General features: G+C 43.7%; 1 protein-coding gene across 1 annotated transcript in view; it reads right to left on the minus strand.

Moving 5' to 3' along the window:
* Positions 1-1,502: 1,502 nt before the first annotated feature.
* The window catches only part of ENTREP1 (endosomal transmembrane epsin interactor 1), a 61,384-nt gene continuing 36,517 nt past the window's right edge, over positions 1,503-26,369 (minus strand). The window contains exons 3-11 of the mRNA XM_057723360.1: positions 25,700-25,810; positions 17,675-17,803; positions 16,063-16,170; positions 15,794-15,927; positions 9,113-9,242; positions 8,861-8,939; positions 7,054-7,206; positions 4,516-4,808; positions 1,503-1,807 (exon numbers count right to left, since the gene is read on the minus strand). Coding sequence (XP_057579343.1) covers positions 1,604-1,807; positions 4,516-4,808; positions 7,054-7,206; positions 8,861-8,939; positions 9,113-9,242; positions 15,794-15,927; positions 16,063-16,170; positions 17,675-17,803; positions 25,700-25,810 — 1,341 coding nt within the window. The 3' untranslated portion in view covers positions 1,503-1,603. The remainder of the gene's footprint in view (positions 1,808-4,515; positions 4,809-7,053; positions 7,207-8,860; positions 8,940-9,112; positions 9,243-15,793; positions 15,928-16,062; positions 16,171-17,674; positions 17,804-25,699; positions 25,811-26,369) is intronic.

Raw genomic sequence — 26,369 nt, forward strand, 5'->3', positions numbered from 1 at the left:
TTCCGTCCCAACTCCGTGCCTCTCGTCTTTCCCCTCTTCTTTACTCAGTCCTCTGACCTCACCCCAATTCCCACTCTGGTCTGGTTTGTTGGCTTGGGGCCGGGCGAGCCTGTGCTTCCACAAATCAAACTAGAAGCCTCAGCCACAACTTTCTCATACAAACATCAAATGTCAAACTGCTACTATTTGGGAGGCTGAGAAACGGAGTGCTTTCTGGAGACGAGCGGCTTGAGTAAGAATGGTATCTCTAGCACTTAACTTCCAAGTGATCTTGGACAAGTTACTGAACCTCATTTTCCTCATCTGTAAAATGGGGACAATCACAGCTTCCACCTCTTAGGCTGTTGTGAGGGTGACATGAGACTGTAAAGCCCCCAGGTGGTACCCAACAAGGACAGCCGGCCTCTCAGTGTACAGCCTCTTTGTTTACCTCCTCACTGCCACTATATCCCATATCCTGACCTAAACTAGTGTCCATGTGGCATGGTGATCATCTGAAATAGAATTAAATCTGCACTCTTCTGTTGCAAACTCTCCCCTCATATCTCACTGTTAGCAAAAAATCCAACCTGGGGTTCCTCTCACCTCTCCCCTTGCTCAGGGCTAGTCATCGTGGTCTGTAGCGCTGGGATCCTTGCATCCGCTGTTCCCTCTGCCTGGAACACCCTTCCCTGACCCTCAGAGTCAAGTCCAGCTCAAATGTCATTTCCTCAAAGAAGCCCTCTCTAATGGCCCCCATCTGCCTTAGCACTAATCCTCAATCTGTAACCACTTTACTGATTTACTGCTCAAGGCAAACGGGAAGGCAGCACTGTGAAGCCAAGCACTGACTGAATGGATGAAGGATACGTTCAGGGGCTTAGGTGCTTTCAAGATTAAGCTGGCTTGGTGGCCTGCCCGGACCTGACCACCTGACCACCACCGTTCTAAGTTTCCAACCCGCTGTAAGGTAAGGCCTGGCCACCTACACATAAACAAATGTTGCACAGTGAGCCCGGAGGTCCAAGGTAAACATTTTTATTCTCAGTTCTGCTTTAGCCATCTCTAGTTTTGCAAGCATGAATAAATGGAATCAACAAGAATTCTCTCCCTAAATGTCTTTCAATAAACTTTGTCACCGAACAAGTTTCCTGTTTTTCCAAAAGACAGTGTGATTTGAAAGTGATCTAAACATGAGGCTTGACGATTGCAGAATATCGGGGTTAATCAGCCTGCTTCCATGCCAGTTCCACTCTCACTTGGCAGCAAATAGCCGCCCAGCTGATCTGCCTTCCAGCTAGGGAAAGAACTCAGTGAGGAAGGGGGCCGGGAGGGGTGTGGTGGGCACAGAATCCTGAGCTGTTTCCACCCACAGCAGGGCAGACCCAGGCAGAGAAGATGTGGCTTCGTTCACGGCCTCCAACTCAGCACATCCAAAAGCCAAACGGGTCCGGAAGAACTTGTCATTTCCCCTCGAGTGCCCTCGACCAGCAGAAAGTGGAGGCAAAGGGCAGGAATAAATGTTGTCCAGAGTGCCCCCCTTTCTGAGGAGTACCCAGAGGGGCTCTCTGCCTTCCCGGGCCCACCTTCCTTCCTGCTCCTCAGGAGCCCTGGCCCCGCAGCTTCACAGGACAGTCTCTCTGATGACGCCGATGAGGCTGTGTGGCCGCTCAGCCTCCGCCCTCCGGGGCCTCCTATCAGCTCTCGGCCTCCCTGCGGGGACAAAGGTGCTCAGATCTCCACAGCTCCGCAGGTGCAACAGGCCAGGCTGTCTCCGCGAGGGCAGCACCAGGGCCCTGGGAGTGCTGGGCCGCGTCGGGGCCATGATCTGTGGGAGAATGAACAGGGTGACAAGAGGTTAAGCTTCACCAGATGTGGTCCTGCCTCCTATATCCATCCATGTGATATGTACTTTAGTTGCCTCGGAAAAGAGAAAAGGGTGTTTTCCCAAAGTGGAACCCACTTAGAATTTCAATCTTTTAACATGTTGGCTCTTTTCTGAAGTTTCTAAGAAATACCCCCAATTTTCTACTGTTTCCACTGCAGACCTACCATGCTTAACTATGTGTCTACTGCAATTTTCTGCTTTATATTTAACATTCTTCTCATTGCTTTTTTTCCAGCTTCCCTGTGGTCTCAGCCAGTGATTCTTATTGGGTCTGCACATCACGAGGCGAGGGGAGCTTGTGAGCAATGTAGATTCCCTGCTCCCTCCACAGCAGTTCTGACATGGGAACCTGGAATGGGGCTTGGGCATCTGTATTTTTAACAAGAACCTAGGTGATCACGATATACTTGAAAACTTTATAACCACTGGTCTGGTTAAGTTTACAAAATGTCAACCAAAACTAATGATGCTTCCAACTGATCTAACTCTTCAATAAAAAAACATGATAAACAACAAAAACTAGGCCAATTCATTTGTGAAAAACTCTGAAGAATGTTTCTACTGCTAGATCTGTTTTGCAAGGTAGCACATACGTAAGTTTAAATATATCATACAATACCAGAAATGGGCCATCTGTGATCCAGCTGAGGTCGGTAAGGGGAGAACTGTCGTGTACATAAAATTTTTTTAAATTTACACAGTCATGTCTGTATGACCCATATTGTTGTTAGCACCTTGGGAAAAACTCAAGTGCTTTATTACCATCTAACATCAAAAGAACAATCACTGAGATGACTTTCTGTTTAGTTTGCACCACTCTGAGATTTTTAAGGTCATTTAAAGTTTAATTCCCCCAAAAGATGGGACATTAAATTTTTCTAACGCGCTATTATTATATTTGTCTTTAAGGCTATCTTTGTTTCCTGAGTAAGAAGAAAATTCCAACATTCATAGATGTCTACGATTATTACATGGTAAGTTAGGACAAGCAGTTTTGATATTAGTAAAAATTAAAATGGATATAAAAACATATCCCAGTAACACTAGAGAAGGGGAAAATGGGCAAAGCTGGGTAGAGTCAGAAACAAAAGCCCCTTCCCCTCGTCTCTGCCTCCTTCTGTCCAGGTGGCGGTGTGGCATGACGATATCTCACCGTTGGGGTCCAGTTCCGGAAGCCCCTGCCGGCGGCCCAGAGTCTACTGCAGCAATCCCCGTACCTGAACTTTGATCCAGTTTGCACACAAAGACCTAGCAAACATTTATAGTGAAAGCATCTGTTGGACTATAAGCCCTTGTTCATTTTCCCCAGCTATTTTCCATCAAGCAAGATTTTGCAGAAGGTCCAGACCAACAGCTCCGCCGATGCTCCAGCTCTTACCTCACCAGAACCTGAGAGTTGCAGATACTTGCTTCTGTTTATCAGGCAGTTGGGGTGAAGAGAGGGAGGGAGGCAGGGCATGACACCTGGAGGAGACCAGGCACATGCAGATGTAAACCTCTCTCCTACACAGGCTACCAACTGGAGCCTGACCTAGGACCGCTGGCTGACCACTCTTTTCAGAACGCAAACAACAAAAGGGCCCATGGTTCGTGTATCTCTTTACACGAGTGATCAGACTGTTCTGCTCCCCACAGTCCTGAGGGATGGGATAGAATTTGGCTCCTGGCTTCTGTAAGAAGAGGCCAGCAGGTGGGGAGGGGAACAGAAAGGAAAGTGAGATGGGGATTTGTTCAATCTGCCTGAAAAATGTACCTAGGATCTGGTAGCTGGCAATGACCCTGATAATCAGACCAATTCAACTCAAGAGGTATTTGATGGGCAGGTAACACCCAAAGGCACAGTCAAGTAACACCCGTGAGCCACTGTGCACTGAGGTCTACGATGCCACCCCACATACACAGAGCAACAGAGCAAACGCCCAAAAGGCAAATCCTGCTTTTGAAAGAGGTGGGTGAGGAAAGCTGAAACCCATTCCCACTTCGCATCAGAGGGAAATTCCATTCACTCAGAGATATGGGTGTACAGACCACCTAGCCCAAGCCTTCACTTTAAAGATGAGAAACCGGACACCCAAGTGGAATATTTACGTGCCCAGTTTTATCTTTTCACCAGCAACTTTTTTGAGGATTGCCATGTGTTTTTTAATCCATGGAAGGGAAAAGGTGTTTGTTCCTTTAAGTCTATCAGCTTAGGTCATCTTGCCAAACGTTTCACGGGAAGGTGAACAGCTCCCAGAATCTTGCCAGTATTAAAATTCACGTCTGTCCATCATTGTCAAAGGGCTGAAAAAACATGCCAGATCAAGGGAAACTTTCAACTTAGGAAATGGAATGTTGAATGTACTCCACACTGCCCATAGCTCTTGCTTTCATCCCTGAGCTGCTCCCTTTTCTTTTTCCAGGCTCACTTCCATATCCCGGAAAAATCGGTTTCTCTTCTCTTGGGCCAAGAAGGCTGTGCAAAAGTCACCACATCTGAAAAGAAAGCATGCAACTTCCTCCTCTCTTTCCCCAGACCTCCTCACCCCATTCCCCTTGATACAGTGACCATGAACGTTCTGTGCCTTGGACAGGAAACCAGAAAAGCTGCTCCAGCTGCTATGGGAATGAGTTATCTGATTCATGCCTGCTATTAATAATCAAACTACCTGTTCTAGAAAACTGGCACTTGTGATGGCCTCCTCCATGTGCTCCTCATCGGACTTCAAAACAGATTTAATGTTTTCTACCAGTTCATGGATGTCCGGGGTCATGCTGCAGGAGGACTGCTCCAGGAACCTCGCCACCAGCAGCTTGGTGTCCATGTAAGATTTGTAGTCTATTAAAGACCTCGGTCTGCATCTCGAAGCTCGGGATCTCAACCCTCTCCTCAAGGTCACCGCAGCCAGGTCCGGTCTTCCCTCAGTCTGAGTCGCAGCTTCACAGCTGAGCACGGGGACGGCTGTGGGCAGAGACAAACGACACGCACTTGTTGGCCAAGCCCCGTGAACACACATCTGTACCTGAAACAGCACGGGCCGCGAAACTCCATGTGGAAAACGTGTGACAAATGCTGACAGCCATGCACATCTTGCTTTTCCTCTTGCAGAAGGAAGAGGAAAAACAACAACTCTGACACGAGCTTATTCCCTGAAGTGTAATGTCAACAGGACACGTCCCCCAAATATATTATTGTGCCACATGAAACACAACCATCAAGGTAAAGGATGATAGAGAAGAGCATCCAGAATGCAAATCGTAACGGAGTAATGGTTTCACAGGGTGATGACCAACACATGGCGATGGTTCGGGCAGGCAGAAAAAACATGGTTGACCGACGGAAGCACGTTACTGGGGGGGATGGAGAAGCCACTGAAAGAGAGGAACTGAGGAGACATGAGACTTGTGGGATGAATGGAATGCTCTGCTTAGGTTCACTGTACCTTTGTCCTAAACACCCTCAGGGGCACTGTACTGACTCCTAGTATTGATGTCACGCCACGGCTGGGAGGCAGCGCTACGGCTATTACAGAAAGAGAAATCTAGTGCAGAAAAAGTACACGTCATTATGAAAGTCAACAGAGGGTCTGGGACATCCACCGCAGGCTCTAATTTCCACAACTACCTACTCCGGCAAGGGCATAAGGGCTAGCAGAACATTTCTGTGCTGGCAGGTGGGTGAAGTGAAATCAGGCCCGGTCTCCACATGTCCATAAGCCAGCCAGCAGCCTTCAGTATCCACGACGCCGGAGATTTCAGTCTGTGAAGGTCTGACAAGAGGAATTTAGATCTTCGAGGAAGAAAGGAGGCAGGGGTGGGAAAAGGGGTGGAGGAAGGGGAGCATTCCTTTTCCTCTGGGGAAAGGTAGGCCTGAGGAGTTCTAAACAGGGGTTGGCAGCTGTCTTCCTTGGCTGCCACGTGCACAACACAGAGAACCCAAGTCTTCTGGGACCACTCGCTACAGACACTCATGTGTGAGGACAGAGTCAGGGACTACACTGTCACTTGAAGGCAACCTGGTCCCGTCAGCAGCAGAAGCTCCAACAGATAAACAGGTGTGTCGTCCTTGCCCCTGCAGCTCTGCAGAAGGGGAGTGGGTTCTGGAAAGATCTCGCTAAGCTGTGCAGACAGCCAAGTTCTCGTGGAAACTGCAGGTGGCCATCTCGAGTCCTCAACTTGCCAGGTGGGGCAGAGGACCCCACAGTGAAGACAGATCCAGGGAGCTGAGGGGCTGGGCTGCTGGCCTCCTGGGGGGCAGAGGGTGCGCAAGTCCCGGGTGGGACTCCTCCCCGCGCAGAAGCCGCTGGAGAGACAAGAGGAGTGCTCTCTCTGGCTCCCACACGGTCAGTCCAGAGCTGTGGCAAACAACACAGGCTGTCAGAGGGACAGAACCCAACTAGGGGGTGACATGGGGCCTGGGACAGAGCAGGGCCAGAGGGTTTGCAAAGCTGTATTTGCACAGAGCTTGAAGAGAGCATAGGCCACTTGTTAGAACAGGAAGAAGTCTGTGCTGGTGGGATTACAGAAGATTTTCATTTTCTTCCTTTATTTCCTTCATTTTTTACAATGTTCTACAATGAAGAGGTATTTGGAGATGTTCAGGTAGTCACATATTCAGAAAAGAAGATTCAATATTAAGTTAAAAAAATTTTTTTAATTAAAAAAATTGTAACTGTTAAAATTTAAAATTATTCAAATAACATCGATACACAAACTCAAAACAGAAAGGGAGACGGAGTGTGAGAGTTTCACTCTATCCAAAGTTCTTAAAACAAGGTCAGATTTAAATAATTCAATCTACTCATGCACAGTAAAAAGATAACTACTGTTAAATGATAAAAGAGGGGGTAAAAAAACATACCCCTTAGACTTTTGCCTGAAGAGAAGATATTCATTCCCACAAGACTGTGAGCATCTAGGAATCAGAACTGGTTTACATTATTTTCTTCGTGTGGTACCCAGCACAGTATCACGTGCAACCAAATGCTTCTGCTGATAGTGACTTGACAAGAAAAATTCCTAACAGCCTCAAAAGATGTGATAGAGGTCTCTCCCCAATGTGCATGCAGAATATCTTATTTTCCCAAGTCCTCTTAGCCCCCTCCAAGCTCTCTCTTGAACCGAAGGGCCTTGGGCGGTCAGAGCCACTCGGCACTTTTAGGCAAACAAGCACAGCACTCTGCGAAGAGCTTGGGAAATGACATCACCTCTCTCTGCGGAATGATGCAGCACAGGGTCACTCTTGGATCTTGTCCTCAGGGGTTGGAGGGCTCTCCGGCTCCTCGCCAGACGTAGCTGGTTGGAGTTGGCAGTTGATATGGACACACTTTCTTCTCCAGGTGTGTTAGGAATGTCCCCACCTAATTTTTTTTTAAAGAGGAGAAACAGAAATTATTTCACCAGCTGGCACCTTCGAAATGTTGGGCAGGAAACACCTGTGAGCCCAAATCTGCTGGGACAAGGGTAATACAGTTAATAATATTTGTTTAGGCTGTGCGCCACTAGGTTTTTATTTTGCAGCACTGTGGGAAAAGAAATGCTGCCTCTCCAAACTACCCCTCCACACCTAAAACAAACAAACAAAAAACTTTAAATCCAAGAGCAGAAAAAGAAACTATGCCAAAATGCCTAAAGGTGCTTAGAATCTTCTCCAGTGAAGCATCCTTGTGCAGCACTGGAAAGGTCCTAGCCATCTTACCCTTTCTGACAATTCAGGCTGACCTTGATTAGATAGAAGGTAATACCGGTACAGGTGAGGTGGCTGCCCTGGGGCTTCAGGCCAAATGCAGGCAGAGGAGGTGTTTGCGGGCTGGGCTGTGAAACTCCCAGAAAGCCAAATTAAAGAGCCAGTGGCCACTAAATGAATAAGTCAAACCAACCTGGAATGGGACTGCTGCTCAGGAAAATAAAATCCCATCATTTGTGAGACTGACTTGTGGTTTGGGAAACTTTTTTTAAGAAATGGAAGAACTGGGACTTCCCTAGTGGTGCAGTGGTTAAGAATCCACCTGCCAATGCGGAGGACACTGTTCGATCCCTGGTCTGGGAAGATCCCACATGCCATGGAGTAACTAAGCCCATGCGCCACAACTACTGAGACTGCATGCCACAACTACCGAAGCCCACGCACCTACAGCCCACGCTCCACAACCAGAAAAGCCACTGCAATGAGAAGCCTGTGTGCCACAATGAAGAGTAGCCCCCCCAACGCCACAACTAGAGAAAGCCCATGCGTAGCAACAAAGATCCAAGGCAGCCACAAATAAATAATTAAAATTTTTCCAAAAAAGAATTAAAAACAAAAGAAATGGAAGAATTAAAAACATACTTAAGAAACAGAACCCTGCTGCATAATTCTACTTAAGATGGAAGGTAAACAGAGCCGAAGCCCATTCCAGATGGTGCTGCTGAAAAATTACCTCTATCTAAAATAGCTAAAAGTTTGTCCATTATTTATCGTCGTTTGCAATTTTGTCCTGTGGACAGTTCTCTGGGCCATTTAAAACCTCTCCAAAGAGAGAAAGCGATAACAATGCTCCCTTAAGTTACAAGGATAAATGTAAACTGATTCTAGTATTTAATGCAGGATTGGAAATCAGCATTCAGTACACGTGAAGCCAGCATGACCTGGGTCCTTCGTTACAAATGAGCAAACTGCTCTGTAATAGATGAAACTTTTTTTGTCCCTTTAAAAGAGCTCATCTTATTTTAACAGGAGAAAAAAATCTTAGATCAGAAAACACAGGAAAGCCAAATTAAACTCTGTAATCCATTTCTGAAAACAGTCTGGTTATTCATAAAAGATTCTAAAGATATCTTTATTTCTATTCACATTTTATTTCCTACTTGTAAGCCCTAAGAGTTGATACTATTTTTACACCCAGAAGAAAGGCTGTAGCTTGAACCATTTGCTCCAAGAATATCTGACCTCAAACAAAATATCATACAGATCACTACTGTACCCTTTTTAATCTACTGAATCCTGAGTCTGGGCAGCAGTAACGTATGTATTACCTTGAATCACTGGTGCACAGATCGGTTCCAACGGGCTGGTGGCAACTTCTGAGCCTTCTGGCATTTGGAATGAAGATCCCTGAATCACAGGAAAAAAGAAGGCTATTTGTTGATATTCAACTCAACCATCATCTGGACTGGCATGAACTTAAAAACACCTATAGGACACGGTCCCGACCCCACCCTGTTCTCTGTGCGGCTGCTTTTCCTACTTGCCCTCAATGTACCAAAGAGAAATTCTACGGACAGTACCTGCTGCTGGTCCATCTGGCTCACCACAGCTTCATAGGGAGGTGGGGGGTCCAGAGGACAAAACACTTCCACACCTTTGATTCGCGCTCCATAGATATGCGGCAGTGGAATAACATCAGGACCAACCATCCTAGGAAGAGCATCTTGGTATCAGGAAGCAAGTTCTGGCCATCTGATGGTAGTGGCTCCTGCATACTGGCCTCTACCTCTGGAGGGTTATCCACTGACAATGGGGAAAATCACACCCCTCCATGCTACAACCTCCTGGTCCAGGAGCAGGAAAATAACCTAAGCTGCTCTCCGATGGAGTGCCCGGAATTCTTAGGCAAGTGACAAAATAGAAAATGCAATACCATCATTCCCTTTAAATTCACTGGTCAAAAAGCAAACAATAATCCATAAGAGAAAGAGAGCGAATTAGTGGTTGCCCAGGGGCTTGAGGAGATGGGGGAATGAGGAGTGACTGCTTAATAAGTAGGGGTCTCCTTGGAGGTGATGAAAATGCTTTAGAACCATCCATATGGAAGTGACGGCTGCACCACATTGTGAATGTACTAAATGCCACTGAATTGTACACTTACAAATGGCTACTTTCATGTTATGTGAATTTTACCTCAATTTTTAAAAAAACTAAGAATTCAGGGAAACAATTATTTGTTACATTAGTACATGACAAAAGTTTCTTGCCTAGCTTTCCCTAATGTCTGATTCATGGTAGAAGCTCACTATTGGTTAAATAAATATTTGAAACAATGAATACATTTTTCAAAAAAAAAAAAAGTGAACAATGTCACAGCTCAGAGGCAAAGCAGCAATGCTGCAGGAGCAATCACCTAGTGCCTCTTCCTAAAGGTGGTCGTTCAAAAAATACCGATGGAGCGCTTGCTCTGTGCCAGGTACTGTGGCTTTTGTCCTGCGAGTGAGGGATCTTTGATAGCAAAAGATAAAAACAAAAAACCCACAAGATTTTCTGCCAGCATTCACAGAAAATTATACACACACACAAATTATCCAGATAACAAGGAACCTAAATTTGAAAATAACAGTTAAAAATACATGAAAGTCTGCACCTATGACAAAACTTCCAGTTATAAAATACATGTAAATAAATCCTGGGGGTGTAAAGCATGGCGTGGTGACTATAGTTAATAATATCACACAGTATATTTGAAAGTTGCTAAGAGAGTAGATCTTAAAGATTCTTACCCCAAGGGAAAAAAAACGTGTAACTATGTAGTGATGCATGTTAACTAGACTTATTGTGGTGATCATTTCACAATATACACAAATATTGAGTCAATACTTACTTGTCCACCTGATACCAATATAATGTTATATGTCAATTATATCACTATTTAAAAAGTACACAGAAGACCAAAAAACCTGTACTCAGGCCATGAAGTGTTGGAGAATGAAAAGAAGAGAGAATATCAAAAGTTCAATGTTTGCTCTTTTTTTTATTATTAAAGTCCCAGTTTTATTTACTTATTTTTTAATTTTTTGGCCACACCACGCGTGGTATGTGGGATCTTAATTCCCCAATCAGGGATCAAACCCACAACCTCTGCACTGGAAGCATGAGTCTTACCTGGACCACCAGGTAAGTCCCGAATGTTTGTTCTTGAAAGGCAAAAATGGACATAAACTAAAGGAGACTAGTGATGAAAAGACAAATTCTGGGGCCAGCTGCCTGCAAGGGACTGTTTTCTGTTTTTTTTAGAAAGGTGCTCTCTGCATTTATGGTTGTTTCATTTGTGCCCATTTACAAAAATCACAATTGGTGGGGGAAAAAACTGAAAAAGATGTGATATTCTGTCTTCCTAAAAATAAAACTTCTGGAATTCTGGGATTTGGAAGGATGAGACTCCTGCAGCCCAAATGAAAAGATGAGAAAGTGCTCCCCTTTTTTCCTGCATCTTTTTTCAGAAGCAAGACTCTCAGCCCCGGCTTGACCTGAGATGGAAGGAGAAGGTCTCGTGCTGACACCCCAGGCAGGGATGCGTGCAAGCTCAGCACGTAACACAGGGCACATCTGAGAGTGGCACGTGCAGGAACGGTCCCTCTCTGGCCTGGCTGGGAGGAGTCCTGGTAAAGTCATCAAGAAAGGGATCTTCTTCTCCCTTAGAGCAGGACCTGCCCAAAGGTTTCATGCCAACTCTTCATTTCTAGCCAAAGCTGTTTAAAAACTATAAACGCTGAGTGACTCTAGGAATCCAGACTCTTCCTGGACCCAACTAAAGACTTTCCTGACCAATGAACAAGGCGACTTGTTTTACTCACTGAGACCTATGCACTCCTTCCCTCCTCTCCAGAGAGCCAATCTTTAATCCTTCATTAGCATAACCCCATGAGCATCTTTCCAGCGCTTACAAACCCTTTCCTGCCCGCCTCCCCCACACCCCCCCCACCCCACCGCCAACTCCCCATGGGCTTCTTCACTGCGGTGTCCTTGCCTGGAAAGTTCATCCCCTAGCTTTGTTAGCTCTGGTGCTGTTTGTTTCATATTCCCAGCCCAGTGGCTGCCTGTATGTTCCTACAGAAGAGAGGGCTTGCTTATTAGGGCCAAGAAGTGGGAGGAACGGGCTCCACTTTAGATCCTAAACTACTACAGAATCTCTTCAAGGAAAACTGCGGGTAAGAGGGGGGACACTTTATCTACACTGGCTGCAAAATGAATGGCTTCTCTGGTGGTGATTACAATGACTAGCAAAGCCTCATTTAGATGGAAGATGCTGCTAGAGTTGATGCAGAAGGAAAGTTCCTTTCATATTAAGCAACTTTTCTTTATTTGCATCACTCTGGGGCAAATAAGGATCCACGGAGAGAAATGTGTCTGCTGTCTCCTGCAGGTTTTGTTCCTGATCCCTTATGGTGCTCAACCCAGCTATAGAGTAGAATCACCTAGGAGGGTTCCTAAACTGCGCATGGCCCAGACCTTACCTCTAGAAATTCTGCCCTAGGTGCCTGTGGTGGGGCCCAGGTATCTGTATGCTGTCAGTGCTCCCAGGTGGTTCCAAGACACAGCCAGGATTGAGACCACTGCTAAAGGAAATGGACTACAGTGGCTGAAATCAAAACCCTACTATATCTGGGAAAGGTGACCAGACTTTTATTGAGAATGAGTTTCTTTAGAAAATTGCTGCCTGATAAGGCAGGGGTAAGATTAAGGACTAAATATTTCTTAAGAATAAGACACATGCCAAGAGCATTTTAAACTATGCAACTAACAATGATAGAGCACAGTCTGGGCTTTTGTTTTTAGAAAGATTTTTTTAGCCCATTATCTCATAACAATTCTCTCAGGAGCCACGTGACAAGGCAGGTGACTGAGGAAACTAAGGCTCAGAAACAGTAAGAGACCCACCCAGGGTGACCTTTTTAAGAGACTCCAGAGCCTGGGCTTATTCAAATTCATCCCAAAGTCTCCAGGAAACCTTGGCTGGTTCATGCTCATGAGACCTGAAGATGAACAGGAAACCCAAACAGATCGTGCAAAATGTGTTCTGCTTTGATGCTACAGATAGGCCCTGAGAACTTATCCGAGACTGATGGAGTAACTAACATGACCTTGACCGAAGAATGACCCTCCTCTATGTGCTGGGAAAGCTTGGCCCTTCCATGGGGCACATGTTGGTAGGGGTGTGGGAGCAGGGAGTGAGGCAGCGTTGCCCAGCCCAACAGCTGAGCACAGAGTCAAGCCCTGGCACAGCCCAACTCCATTAGAGTTTGAGTTTTGAAGCTCATTCAGAAAGGAAATGAATGGGCCTTGTTGCCTTCCCCTTTAAGAAATGCCCAAGTTGACCTGGCTTCCCCACCCTCATCTTCAGTTTTCTCTAGCAGGTAACATCCCCACAGTACAACCAGCTCCACATTCACGAAACAGGTTGGAGACTCTCTTTTCTGGTCCTGGCTCAAGCCAATTTCTGAGACTGGGGGACTCCCTGGAGTAGAGAAGATGAGGTACACAGTGCCCTCTTGTATTTACAAATTGATTCACAGAGTAGATAACCATCTTTGGACAGAAGCCTTGACTGCAATCAGGCTTCTGTTTATGACAGTAACTTGAGAAGCCCTTTCTCAAGGAGATACCAATGCATGAAATGGCTGTATTTATAGAAGTTAAATAAATAAACCTCTTGAGAGGTCTCATAATACCTTACAGGAAATGCGGAGCCTGTGTTGCGTGAAAACTCTTAACATAACTGGTTGTGGAAATATTAATGAAAACATCTGTTAATCTTCCTGCCTGCCCGCTTATAAGAAAGAAAATTACCAACTGGGGTTAAACAGCTAGTGTCTATGAAGTTGATTTATACTGAGAATCTAGCAAAGTCAGTCAAATTTAAAAATATCTCTGATAGAATATGTATCTAAAGGTGAACAAATTTAACCATTTTAAAAAGGAAAGTGGGCATGGGGCAGGGGGAGGCAGGGGCATGGGATTAGGAGACACAAACTACTATGTATAAAATAGAGAAGTAACACGAAATTTTGTACAGCACAGGGAAATATAGCCATTGTTTTGTAACAACTTTAAATGGAGTATAAGCTATAAAAATATTGAATCACTACGTTGTACACCTGAAACTAATATAATATTGTAAATCAACTTCAATTAAAACATACACATAAAAGGTTAAAAAAAAAAGTGGACTACCCTCAGATATTGGTAGAATTTTAGAAAGTGAGGGTATTTGCCCACTGGAGAAATGAGCTAGGGCTCTAGGTATATACTTTGGGCCAAGCATTCCTTTTCTCTCAAGGGTACTCTGCCTTACCCCCTCCCCACGTTCTTCCCAGGAAGTTCTGGTTGATAAAGCCTTTGATGAGACGCTGATGTCTTCTTCCAACTCAGATTTGGCCAGGGCCTGGCTCAGGACTCAGAAGGACAAATCCAGGGATGCACCCAGATCCTCAAAGACCCACACTTATAAGCATGGAGGCGCAGAGAAGAGAACGGAAAGAGAGAAGAAGGGAAGGTGGGGGCAGGGGATCCCACAGGTCAGCACGATTTCTAAACCCACATGAGTCACTTTCCCTTTCTGCCACTGCAGGAAATTAAATCTGTCTGTTGCCTCCTCTTAGGTCAACCAACTACTCACCCACAACCTCAGAGAGCCAAGGAATTCTTCCTGAAGAGGGCACTTCTCTCCCCAACCATGAAATAACAGGCACTTTTACTGTCCTTCAATGTGCCCTCTGTAGACAGCCTGAGACTGGGCTATGGTTTTAGCAAACGTGTCCTATGAACACAAAGAATATGTGTTTTGTTGCTATGTCCCTCTGGCCTTTGTAATTCTTGACTCATTTCCTAAAAGACGAGGGAAGCCATCCTGGCCCCTGAAGCTTCAAAATTCCAGTCCACCAGTCCCTGTACAGCAGGGTTGCTGAGCTGTCCCCCAGGCCACCTGTCCAGCCAGCTGATTCCCCCTCCAGCTTTGTGGGCATCTCTACTTCCGTTGAGCTGGGTGGGCAGGGGACAGGCTGGAGCGGGCTTTAGATATGATTCTGAGGGACAAGTCAGGAAGAAAATCCATTGAAAAGAAGATTCAGAGCATCTGGGTGGGAGCTCCCACTGGTAACCTCTTTCAAAATCACGTGTGGCTGCCCTGAGCACCAGAAAATGGATTTCCAAAAACCCCAAGCCTGACACCAAATTTGTTTGACAACTTTCCACGTGTACCTCAGGGTTATAAAGTAGACATTCACGGCCCTCTCAATAGCAAGGAAAAGACACTAGTCATTCTTGTAGAATTCAGAGATTTTTTTTTCAGAAATTTAAACATAGGCTTTAGCCTTTAAATTCAGACTAAGATCATCACTTTGTCCAGGAAGCCAACCCTGACCAGCTGACTCTTCCTTCAAGCTCTCTGCAGCCCACTCACCATTCTGGGTTAGATAGTCCTCCTCTTGCACTCATAATCTCCCTTTTGAGTACCACCGTGATCCTTTCAACACTCATTTTTAATGACCTAGACTGTAAGCTCCTTGAAAGGGGGAGGAAGTCGGTATAACTCATTTTGAATTTTAATAACCCAGCACAGTGACTAGTAAGCAGCAAAGGATGGATTAAATGTTTGTTGAATGAATAAATGAAGTCCTTCTTTAGAAAAGCAGAATTCTAGAACTGGATAACAACTAAATGAATGCATGCAGTACTGCATTCTACAAATAATGATTTCTAAGATTTAAGAAATAGACGATCACATCCTGAGCTAGAATTTGAAAAGGAAAATAAACATGGTGTCTATTTTTTTCTAGACCAAGGAGATGTAATTAATAATTAATCCTTTTTTAATGGCTGGGAAGAATTTCACGATTTGAGGCCCTGCTGATGGTGTTACAATGAATATCGATTTGGCCCAACTGAGAGCGTTTCCAGGGCAACAGCAGTTCTCAATCATGTCAAATTTCAGCAGTTATCTCACTGGGTGTCAGTTTTCCTAGGAAGCTAATTGAAATTGAAAAACTAGATCCTTAGGTCAAGGTTTGACTTTTCTTTGGCTTCATGCAATTTGTCAGACCAAAAGAGAGAGAGAAAAACCAGAAGATCCTAGAAAATGATACAATATCTAGATTTTGGAGAGAAGTCAGAGCCAGTGCTGTGAGTTCTGGAGACCCTTCAGCCTCAAACTGAGAGCAGCCCAAAGAGACCTGGGTGGGAGTACTTAGGGAGGATACCTGCGGTTCATCCGGGGTGTGCACGAGTAAAATGTGGCGAAATAAGAAGGGGGAGGCACGGGCGGCACAAAGTCGTCGGGGTCTGGGATGCGTCTGTGTTCCTCCACTTCTTCTGCAGAAATCTGGGATTCATCCTAATTAAACAGCACCCCAGTTAGTCAACAGCCTTCGCTACAAAGGCTCGGGGAGAAAAGCAACAGATGACACAAAAAGGTCAGGGGGTGAGCGGAGCGGAGTCACAGACATGCTGCCACCTTGCATGCACTTACGACGCAGGATCTTCTGGCTGCAAAGATCTGGAGGTAGCGAAGGGCGGCTGCCACCAAGCAGACGGTGGTGGTGAGGGCATTCAAGGCACACAGCGCGAAAAGGACTTTCTGGAACCAGGAAACAATGACGCACCTGAGTACTTCAAAACTGATGAGCAGAATGCAACATAAAAACTTTTAAAAATAATAATAATACTGTCCCAGTAAGACAATTCTCATGAGAAAATGCACGTAAAGGACTGAGATGGTGTTTGGCTCAGGCTGGGTGCCAAACAAATGCTGGTTATTATTGACTCTCCTGCCATAGTGTGAACTTAATTTTAAACACTTATCTTAGAAGCTTCCTGTCTTGGGCAGACCTGGTATTACCATGTGGTTTTTTGCAACAAAATCCTGTCTGGAAATGTCCCTTCCAGGAAAGTACTGAATTTCTCTTCTGAAGTTGGTGTCCCCAGTGATGGTGAATCCCAACCTCCCCCCCTCCCACAGCCTCCCAGCAGGACAGCACGCTGCTTAATTTGTGGCCACTGATTCTATTTCAGGAGCCATTGGCAGAGCTGCCCTGGGCACCCAACTAAGACAACACGGGGGCAGGCCAGCCCGAGTATAAATAGGGCTTGTCTCCTCTAAACACACGTCTCAAAATAGCAGCAAAGCCAATTCCAAAAGTTTCTGTTGCTGCAGTCCTGGATCCTTAGCGGGGCTTTCCCCAAGCAAAGGCCTGACTCAGAAAGTGTGGGGGTGACTCAGCTACCAAAAATCCAAAAGCCAAAGAAAGAAGGCTGTTTTTATATATCCTCCATAACTCAGAGAGCTGGCAGCTCCTCTCTATTTGCTTAGAGATTCCTCTTTCTCACAAAAAAAAATAAACCCAAATCAAAGATCTAAAGAAAGCCATCGGTGATGGACCATCCAAAAGCTAGTATCTCAGGGTTCACCAACGGATCTTGTCATTCACTGGGCTAACAGACCTTAAGTCAGGACACGATTTTTATCCAATTCCCTAATAAAGGTTAGTTTTGTATTTCTCTTCAGCTGGTATCATGTTTCTCGTCTCTTTTGCTTAGTATAGCTGCAGTCTATTAAACAAGAGGTAGTGTCTTGAATCTCTCTTGTATTGTCTAGCCAATACGTCTCCTTAGTCTATGTCTAGAACAGCAGCCCTCAACAGCCCACACGATTCATTTAAGCCAACAAAGGAGCATCAGAACAGTGACAAACGGGCAAGCACTTTAGAAGTTCTCCTAAAACTACAACATATATGTGTAGCTACATCATGGGTGTATATGTGTGCCTACGTGGCCATGTATTGTATATGTACACATAAATGTATATACATACATATAGACACGTTTATATATTTAAGCTCCTTTACATTTTTCACTAGCTTATAGTTCTTGAACACAAAGAAGCCATCCATTTATAACTTAAGAGAGACCCAATAATCTGTGGTTCCTTCTGCCTCCAGGTCACTGATGAGGGGGTCGCTCATAGCAGTATTATTTGAAGGAGGTAACAGAGGAGGAATACTTCAGGGAGCTTTGCCTGCCTTGGGGTCACTGTGGTGTATTTACTTGGGAGGGGGGTGTGGGGTGGAATCCACGCCAGATACCTTGAGTAGAAGGTGAACAGCACTACAAGGCTGAACCGGGAAGAGTTTCAAGGCATTTTCTTTGTCTGTGCATTTGGCTGGCTGAAATTCTTCACAACAGAAGCAAATCTTGCCTTCACCTAAGTCCACCTTAAGGGGAAAAGGCAGAACAGTCATTTAATTATCAAGTAAAAATACAGAGGCCACACCACAGAGTACCAATCTTACAGAACGAGATATGGCAAGATTCAGTGTCAGGCAGTATCTACACCAGTCTGGACAGGCTAAGGTATGCTGTGGTAACAACCAGCCCCCAAATTTCAGTGGCTTAATCAACCAAGGTTCTCTCCTGACTATGCTACATGTCCAGTGCAGATCAGCAGAGGGCTCTGCTCTTTACAGTCCCTTAGGCGCCGAGGTCGATGGAGCATCCACTATCTGAGGACTGTTACTTCCTATGCTAGAGACATAGAGAGCATATGATGAATTGCACATTGGCACTTAAAACAGGGTTACAAGGTAAAAGGCAGGACACTCAGTTAAATCTGAATTCAGATAAACAAGTCATTCCTTGGGGTCAGTATGTCCCAAATACTGCACAAGATCTGTTTATAGTAAAAAACTATTAGCTATTTATCTGAAATTCAAATTTAATTGGGTGTCCTGTGTTTTCATTTGCTAAATCTGGTCACCCTAGCTTAAATCTTCCTCTTGGAAATGACACTCCTCACACAAACTCAATTTCATTTCCAAAACAAATCATATGGTTCCACTTCATTCAAGAGAGCAAGGAAGTTCAATCTACCATGTGTCTGGAAGAAACACAGGGTCTGTTTGGTGGACAGTAGCCCTAAACCATGCAGGGATTAAAGACATCTCTTAGTTTACATCTTCACTGTGCTCACAGATTCTAGTACAAGTTCTCTTTATCTGAAGTGATAACATTACTGATGAGTCATATATTTTCAGTGAAATGCTTTGCAAACTTTGGGTCACTTTTCCAAGTTTCCATTGAATCCGGTTGGGAACATATGTACTAGCTGATTTGAGCTAATAAGACCCATAATTTGGGAGCAGATCCATTCATTCATCCTCACTTGCTCTGCAGCTTGAGCTGTTAAAGTTCACTATTCTATTTTGGCTAAAAAGGTCACATCTCTTTCATACTTGTTAAATTAAACAGGTGGCTTTGACTTCACTAGCTGCAAAATTCTTCAGGAATCTTTAAGAATGACTGAACATCTACAATGTTTTAGTTACTTAACAGAAAAAAAAGTCTTTTTTCTCATTGAATTAAGATTCTTACCCTCTAGTCACAGTGGTAAATTTCATGATATTTTCCACATCAGGAGGAAACTTAGTTCCTTCTAATACAAGTTGACTAGGAAGCCAAAGGGAAAAATTTGTACCACTGGATTACACATTTTTTGGTTTGGTTTTTTCTTTTGAGCTGAAATTTACATACACACACACACACACAAAATTTACATACACAAATCATAAGCATACCATTCAAGGAATTTTGAGCCATGTTCCACCTCTGTAACCCAAATCCTTATCAACATATAGAACATACCACCACCAGAGAAAATTCCTTCATGCCCCGTCCCCATCGATCCCCTAGAGGCAACCACTGTTTGGATATTTTTTCCATATAGATTAGTTTTGCCTGTTCCAGAATTCCATGAATCCTAGAACATTTTTTATTCCTTGTCCTTAAATCATATTGAAAGGGATGCATTACTATATTAAACACTGATGCCCAGATTTTGATATAAATTTTGCCTCTGATACAAAGAATTACAACTAGAGTTACCCTGATGGACTCCATAGTCTATCAATTCATAACAACTTGGTTTCTGTCTTTTCCTGGTTTGTCCACAGAGACTGTTATCTCAGCAACATCCCCACGCCTAGATCCACAACTCCACACACAAAGGCACAAGGCTGTTTGTATTTGAATTTTTCTTTCATTGTCTCACATTTTTGAAGGTACATCCTGCTGCTAATATCTATACTAGATTCTTGCCTTCTAAAGGAAAACTATTCTGGCCATTCAAACAGGATTTCCCTAGGCAGGTGGGAACTATCCTTTCCGCTCAGGGATTGCTGACTTTCTCTTGGCCCCTCTTCCATAGTTAATAATATCCTTACACTGGGCTAAATTCAGAAGGTAAATATTACTCCCAAAGGGCTTCCTCCTTGAAAGTTTCCAGCTGAGAACTTCCTGTTTTAATACTAACAGCATTATTTAGTTTAACAAAGAAGCAGTTAATAGAGATGATTCATTCTTCTCATGTCTTCATTCTGTTCATGTACACAAGGCCCTCTCTCCCCAAGCAGGAACCAAGCGCACATTTTTCAATGTGACACAGTGCAACTTCCATTTCTTATACTTGTGTAAGCCTCAAGATCTTACCTGAGGACTTTACCTCCCTCAGGTAAGACTACGTGTCATCTTACAAACACTCCCTTCCCACATGAGTTCATTCTTGATCCAAGGCATTATTTTAAGAGAGAAACCAGTCCTCTGTGGGCTGTACACACATGGCTCCCTTATTCATACAAACCCGGACATCCAAATAAGAGTTTCAGGGACTGACTTGGCTGGGGGAGGGGTGGAAGAACTGGAAAAACGTGACTTAACCTCACTCATTCTTTAAGACCGATTGTTATGACTCTAGGGTGGGGGTTACCTGGGACGTCACAAGATCACCGAGTAATGAAATTATTTGAGTATCACGAACGTTTCTATAGAAACAATCAGTCCTAACAATCAACCCTAATAATCCTAAGGTGGGGACCGTAATTAACTCTGCTCTAAAGGTATATAACACGCTCATGTAAGACCCCTTCTAGGGTCTCTCCACCCCCTTCTGGTGTCTGTGCCAGAAGCTGTTGTACGCTCTCTTCTTAATAAACTGTTATTCTGTAACTTAAACCTGAGCTGCGGCTTGTTATTGATCCCAAGGAGAAATTCTTTTCCTTTGGAGATCACGAATCCACTCCCTAGATGGTTCTACAGAATCACAAATATACAGAAACCTCAACTATCTGGAACCTTTGGGGTGAGACAGTCTAGATGGCAAAATTTTCCAGATAAGTGAGAATTAACCCCTTTAAACAAGGGATCCTATCTATAAATTAGTCCTTATGCAAACAATAATGAATATCTATCATTGTGCCCAGCTGATATAGGAAAGCCCTGAGGCTCCGTACAAAATGATTCTAGCCAACCCTGCATGTTGTGTTCCTTGTTCTTCCTGTTCCTGCCCTTTTAATCCCATCTCTGCCCAGTATTTCTGGAAATTTATTCTAACTTCTCTTCAATCCCTTTAACCATCTGCAAACAACCCTGTTCAAATCTCCCCATTCTTACATCGTTTTTTTTGTTTTGTTTTTGTTTTAACTTATTATTTATTTATTTATTTTATTTATTGGCTGCGTTGGGTCTTCATTGCTGCACACGGGCTTTCTCTAGTTGCTGCGAGCGGGGCCTACTCTTCATTGTGGTGCGCAGTCTCCCCATTGTAGTGGCTTCTCTTGTTGTGGAGCACGGGCTCTAGGCGCATGGGCTTCAATAGTTGCGGCACTTGGGCTCAACAGTTGTGGCTCACGGGCTCTAGAGCACAGGCTCAATAGTTGTGGCACACAGGCTTAGCTGCTCCACGGCATGTGGAATCTTCCCAGAGCAGGGCTCGAACCCATGTTCCCTGCACTGGCAGGTGGATTCTTCACCACTGCGCCACCTAGGAAGTCCCAAATCTCCCCATTCTTAAATGAAAAACATCCATCTTTCATCCTTGATACTATTACCCGAAGCTGTCAGATCCATTCCTTCCTCCCGTCATCAATCAATATTATGGCTCTCTACCCTAGCTGCACATTAGAATCTTCTGGGAAGTATTCCCAAAAATGACGATGCCATCTTCAGCAATTACTGAACTGCAAATTAAAGCAATGATGAAATCTCGATTTAGCCCCATCACACTGGCAAGAAATTAGAGAGCAACACTTGTAGATGGAGGGTTACTAGTAGAAATGTAAGTTCAATCCCTTTAATAAAGGAACTGTCCATACATTTTAAATTAAATATTTAAGTTATTCCCCAACAACTTCAGAAAACTGTTGAGCAGTTTCTTATAAAGTTAGACAAACATGTACCACGTGACCCAGCAATTCCACACCTATGTATTTACTCCAGAGAAATGAAAATAGGCCCACCAAAAAAGAAAAACTATATAAAAATATTCACAACAGCTTTGTTTATAATACCCCCAAACTGAAAACAACCCAAATGTCCATCAACAGGAGAACTGATAAAACAAATTTTGGTATTTTTATACAATGAAATATTACCCTGGTTAAAAAGAGAGAGAGAAGGGCAAACAACTGATATTACCCCAAAACATGGATGAATCTCAAAAACATCATGCTGAGCTAACTGAGTCAGACATAAAAAGGTACGTACCACATGCCTTCACCTGTATAAAGTTCAAGAACAGGAAAAAAAGAATCTATGGTGAAAGAAACTGGAACAGTGGTTGCCTATGAGAGAGTCAAGACTGCCTGAAAGAAGACAGCAAAGAACTTTCTAAAGTGATAAAAATGCTCTAGGTCTTACCTGGAGTGTATACATGAGAGGATTTGTACACTTTGGTCAAAACTCAATGAACTGCACACTTGAGATCTGGTCATTTAACTGTCTGTAGATTTTATCTTAATTTAAAAAAAAATGGATAGAATCATCAAATGGTTGAATTCGTTATTTAAAAAAAAAAAAGAGAGAGACAAACAGAACAATCCTTATCCTGGGAGCCTACTCTGCTTAGGTCACAGCCCTGATGGAGATCTGCAGAATGGTATTCGTAGCAGCACTGCTTCTATTTGCCAAAACCCAAACCACAACAGACGACAAGAAAATAGAGAACTGACTTGTTCAAAGGAAAAAAGGGTGTTAGAGCTGTACCTAATGTATCTTTAAGTGAGAAAAACAATATGCAAGGAAGTAGATACAACAGATTCCATTTTTGAAGAATAAGTCATGAATAACCCCAACCCATACACATCTATGTAAGGTTACATGAGCATGAAAACATGAAAGGAAATCCCCCAGCTTGTTACCATGGATTCGGGGTGACTGGTGTGAGTGGCGAGGCAAAGAAGGAAGAAGAGCATCCCTTCCTCAGAAATATTCCACTTGTCAAATAGGCTCCCTAATGAAAAGCAATTACAATATGGTCCTATTGATGAAAAAATTAGGTGTGTTTTTTTTTTATTCATAGGGACATGCAAAAAAACCTGCCAAATCGTTAAGTATGATATCTCAGAATAGTGAGATTTCAAATGATTTTTAAGTTCTGTCCTATACTTTTATGGCTTGTCCAATTTTTACAATTATATAATCAGGAACAATCTCAGAGTTGGTTTTGTGGTAGGAAAATTTTTTAATTAAAAATACACTTAAAAGCTTTAAAAATCCTGACACCCAGGCCCCCACTCCAGGGCAACTGAGAACCTCTGGGTATGGGGCCCACGCTTGGGTTTTCTTTAAAAAGTTCCCCCAGGTGATTCTAACAGGCAGTCAGGGTGGAGAACCACAGAGTTTCCCAGACAAGTCAACCATACAGACCCTTACGTCTTGCAATTTGGCTTCTGTTTGTTCCAGTGCCACCAGTGATCTAACCGCTTGCACTAACCTCTGACCACTGTCCTTGGAATCCTCTCCTCTCTTGGCTTTGACCCACTCCCTTTATTTATTTATCGTTCAATGCCCATCTTAAATACCAATGCTCCAGGTATCCTTTGCCCGTCTTCCCAAGGGTACAAGCTCGTCTTCTTTTGCATCCCCGGAGCACCATGTCTCACTCTGATGGCCGATCACAGTCTCCCTTGCTTTGCAGTTGGGTGTTTATTCATTCCCTCCACAAACAATGATCAAGCACTTGCCATGGTTATCCTACTCCTCTTGCTATGTGATAAACTTCTAGGTCAGAAACGATGTCTGACTTTTCCTTCTACTCTGCAGTCTCTAGCATGGTGTCTTGCATATAATAGACGCCACTCTTTTGTTGAACTGTCTTTCAATATATTATGACTTTTTACTTCTAGTAGGTGTCTGTTCTCTTTTCCCCTTCCAATTTTCTGTGTGATTAGTAACAGGAAGATCAAGCCTTGTTTAAAATTTATTTTCTGGGAACTCTATGCATGTAAAGAAGTGTGTGGGAGGTGCGGTTGAAAACTCCCAAGAAAATAGAGAGCCAGATACTCTTCTTAAGGAGATTCCAGACCAGTAGAACAGAGAAGACAGGTGTATGAATACCTTCAGCCCAAAAAAGAAAAGGAGAAATGCTTCAGAGATGTACAGATAGGAATTCTGGAAGACTATCTTCTCTGGGGATCAGGGACTACTTCCTGAAGATCATTGTTGAATGAGGTTTTAAAAGGCTGACACCACTTGGATGAACAGGGAAGTAAAGGACAGGAAATGGTCGGGAGAGCACTGTCAGACACAGGAAAGTAAGGCAGGGGTCTGGGAAATGACATGCGAGCTTGGGCTCCATTACAGGGAGTGTGAGCTCCTGCAGCGGAAGGGCAGGATGAGGGCAAATATGTAGAGCCTTAAAAACCAGAAAATATTGTGAGCCTGTGCTTCCAAAGCTTAAGGTTTTTAAGCAAGGGAATGACAAAAATCAAAAAAATGGTGAAGGGTTGTTAAGAAAGAGCAGTAGGTTTTCAGTGAGTCCACAAGGAGTTTTCCTGTCTGGGAAGGTCAGGAGTTTCACTGCAAGGACTGGATCACAGTGTTTTGAGAAATGCGGCAGCCTTCTTCACTTGCATTCTGCTAGTTTTGAAAGGTGAGATTGTCATGGAACCAAGTTCCAAGTAGATGAGATTTATTACAACTTGTAAAGGGTCCACTTCGTTTGCTTTGTGCCACAGGTTGATATTTGTTACTGAGAAGTCCTCTTAAAAAGTTCAGAGATAGCTAGCAATTCCACCTCCGGGCATATACTCCAGAGAACTGACCCATTTCAATGGTGGCATTATTCACAACAGCGAAAAGGTGGAAGGAACCCAAGTGTCCTCCTGATGGATGAAGGATAAACAAAATGTTTCCTCTATATCCAGTGGAATGTTTATTATTCAGCCTTAAAAAGGAAGGAAATTCTGACACATACTGTAACATGCGTACAGATTGAGGATGTTATGCTAAGTGAAATAAGCAACTACTAAAAGGCAAATATTGCATGATTCCACTTATATCAGGTAACCAGAACAGTCAAATCTGTAGCGTCAAAAAGTAGAAGAGTGGTTGCCAGAGGCCCAGGGGGAGGAGGGGACAGGGACTTGCTGTTTAAAATGTATGAGTGTCAGCTTTGCAAGACAGAAAGAGTTCTAGAGATTGGTTACACAACAATGTGAATGTACTTAACACTACTGAATGGTTAAAATGGTAAATTTTATGCTACGTGTATTTTACCACAACTAAAAATTAGAAGAAAAAAAATGGTATACTACAGATCCACAATCTCTTATCCACAATTCTGAAATCCAAAAAGCTCTGGACACCAAAACTTCTGATTACAGACTGCTGTCCCAGACTCCACTGGGGTGCTACAGAATAAACAGTCTATGTGTCACATTTATCTTCTAAAAATTGGAAAAATTCTGAATGCTGAAACACAGCTAGCCTCCAAATGTTTCAGATAAAGGACTGCTGACCTGAATTCTGATAATATCCATCTTTCCTCTTTAGATGAGAGCAGACAGATATTGATTGTGGACAAGTGATCCACTTATTCACTAACTAATGATGTATTTTATCACTGTGGTTCTGGGGTTCTACTGGCTGGTCCGTGCTTTGGAAAAAATAATTGACAACCTGAGTAAAATAATTAGCAGGCAATTCTTTGTTTTGTTTTCCTGCTTCCTTTCCCAACTTCAGGTTTCGCTTTAGGATGTTGCCTGGTCCTGGGTGTTGCCAGGAAAGCCGAGCAGGCCAGGGTCGGCCCAGGCCCACAGGGAGGTTTCAAGACTGCTTACCAGATCACACCTGGGCACACTGGACACGAACTGGGCCCCTTGGCAGCCTAGGATAAATCCAGCTAAATTCAGGAGGACACACACTACAGAGAGCAGCACAAAGAGGTTCACCTGAAACGATAAAAAAAGAGGCAGTTAGAAAAAGATGACAGCTAAATTCAGAGATAATTTTATCTGAGTAGAAAAATTCACATTCTTTTCCTAGAGGAAACTTTACAAAAAAACATTAGGGACTTCCTAGGTGGTGCAGTGGTTAAGAATCTGCCTGCCACTTGGTGTACCCCCCCAAAAATAATAAATAAATAAATAAAATTAAAAAAAAAAAGAATCCGCCTGCCAATGCAGGGGACATGGGTTCGATCCCTGCCCCAGGAAGATACCACATGCCGCGCAGCAACTAAGCCCATGTACCACAACTACTGAGCCTGTGTGCCACAACTACTGAAGCCCACACATCTAGAGCCTGTGCTCTGCAACAAGAGAAGCCACCACACTGAGGAGCCTGCAAGCCACAATGAAGAATAGCCCCCGGTCACCGCAACTAGAGAAAGCCCGTGTGCAGCAATGAAGACCCAATGCAGCCAATAAATAAATAAATTTATAAACAAACAAACAAATGTTAGAACCATGTTTTTAATGTACAAACTTTTTTTTCCATTTTTTAGAATGT

The sequence above is a fragment of the Hippopotamus amphibius genome, chromosome 2, assembly GCF_030028045.1.
Source record: "Hippopotamus amphibius kiboko isolate mHipAmp2 chromosome 2, mHipAmp2.hap2, whole genome shotgun sequence".
Classification (NCBI taxonomy): Eukaryota; Metazoa; Chordata; class Mammalia; order Artiodactyla; family Hippopotamidae; genus Hippopotamus; species Hippopotamus amphibius.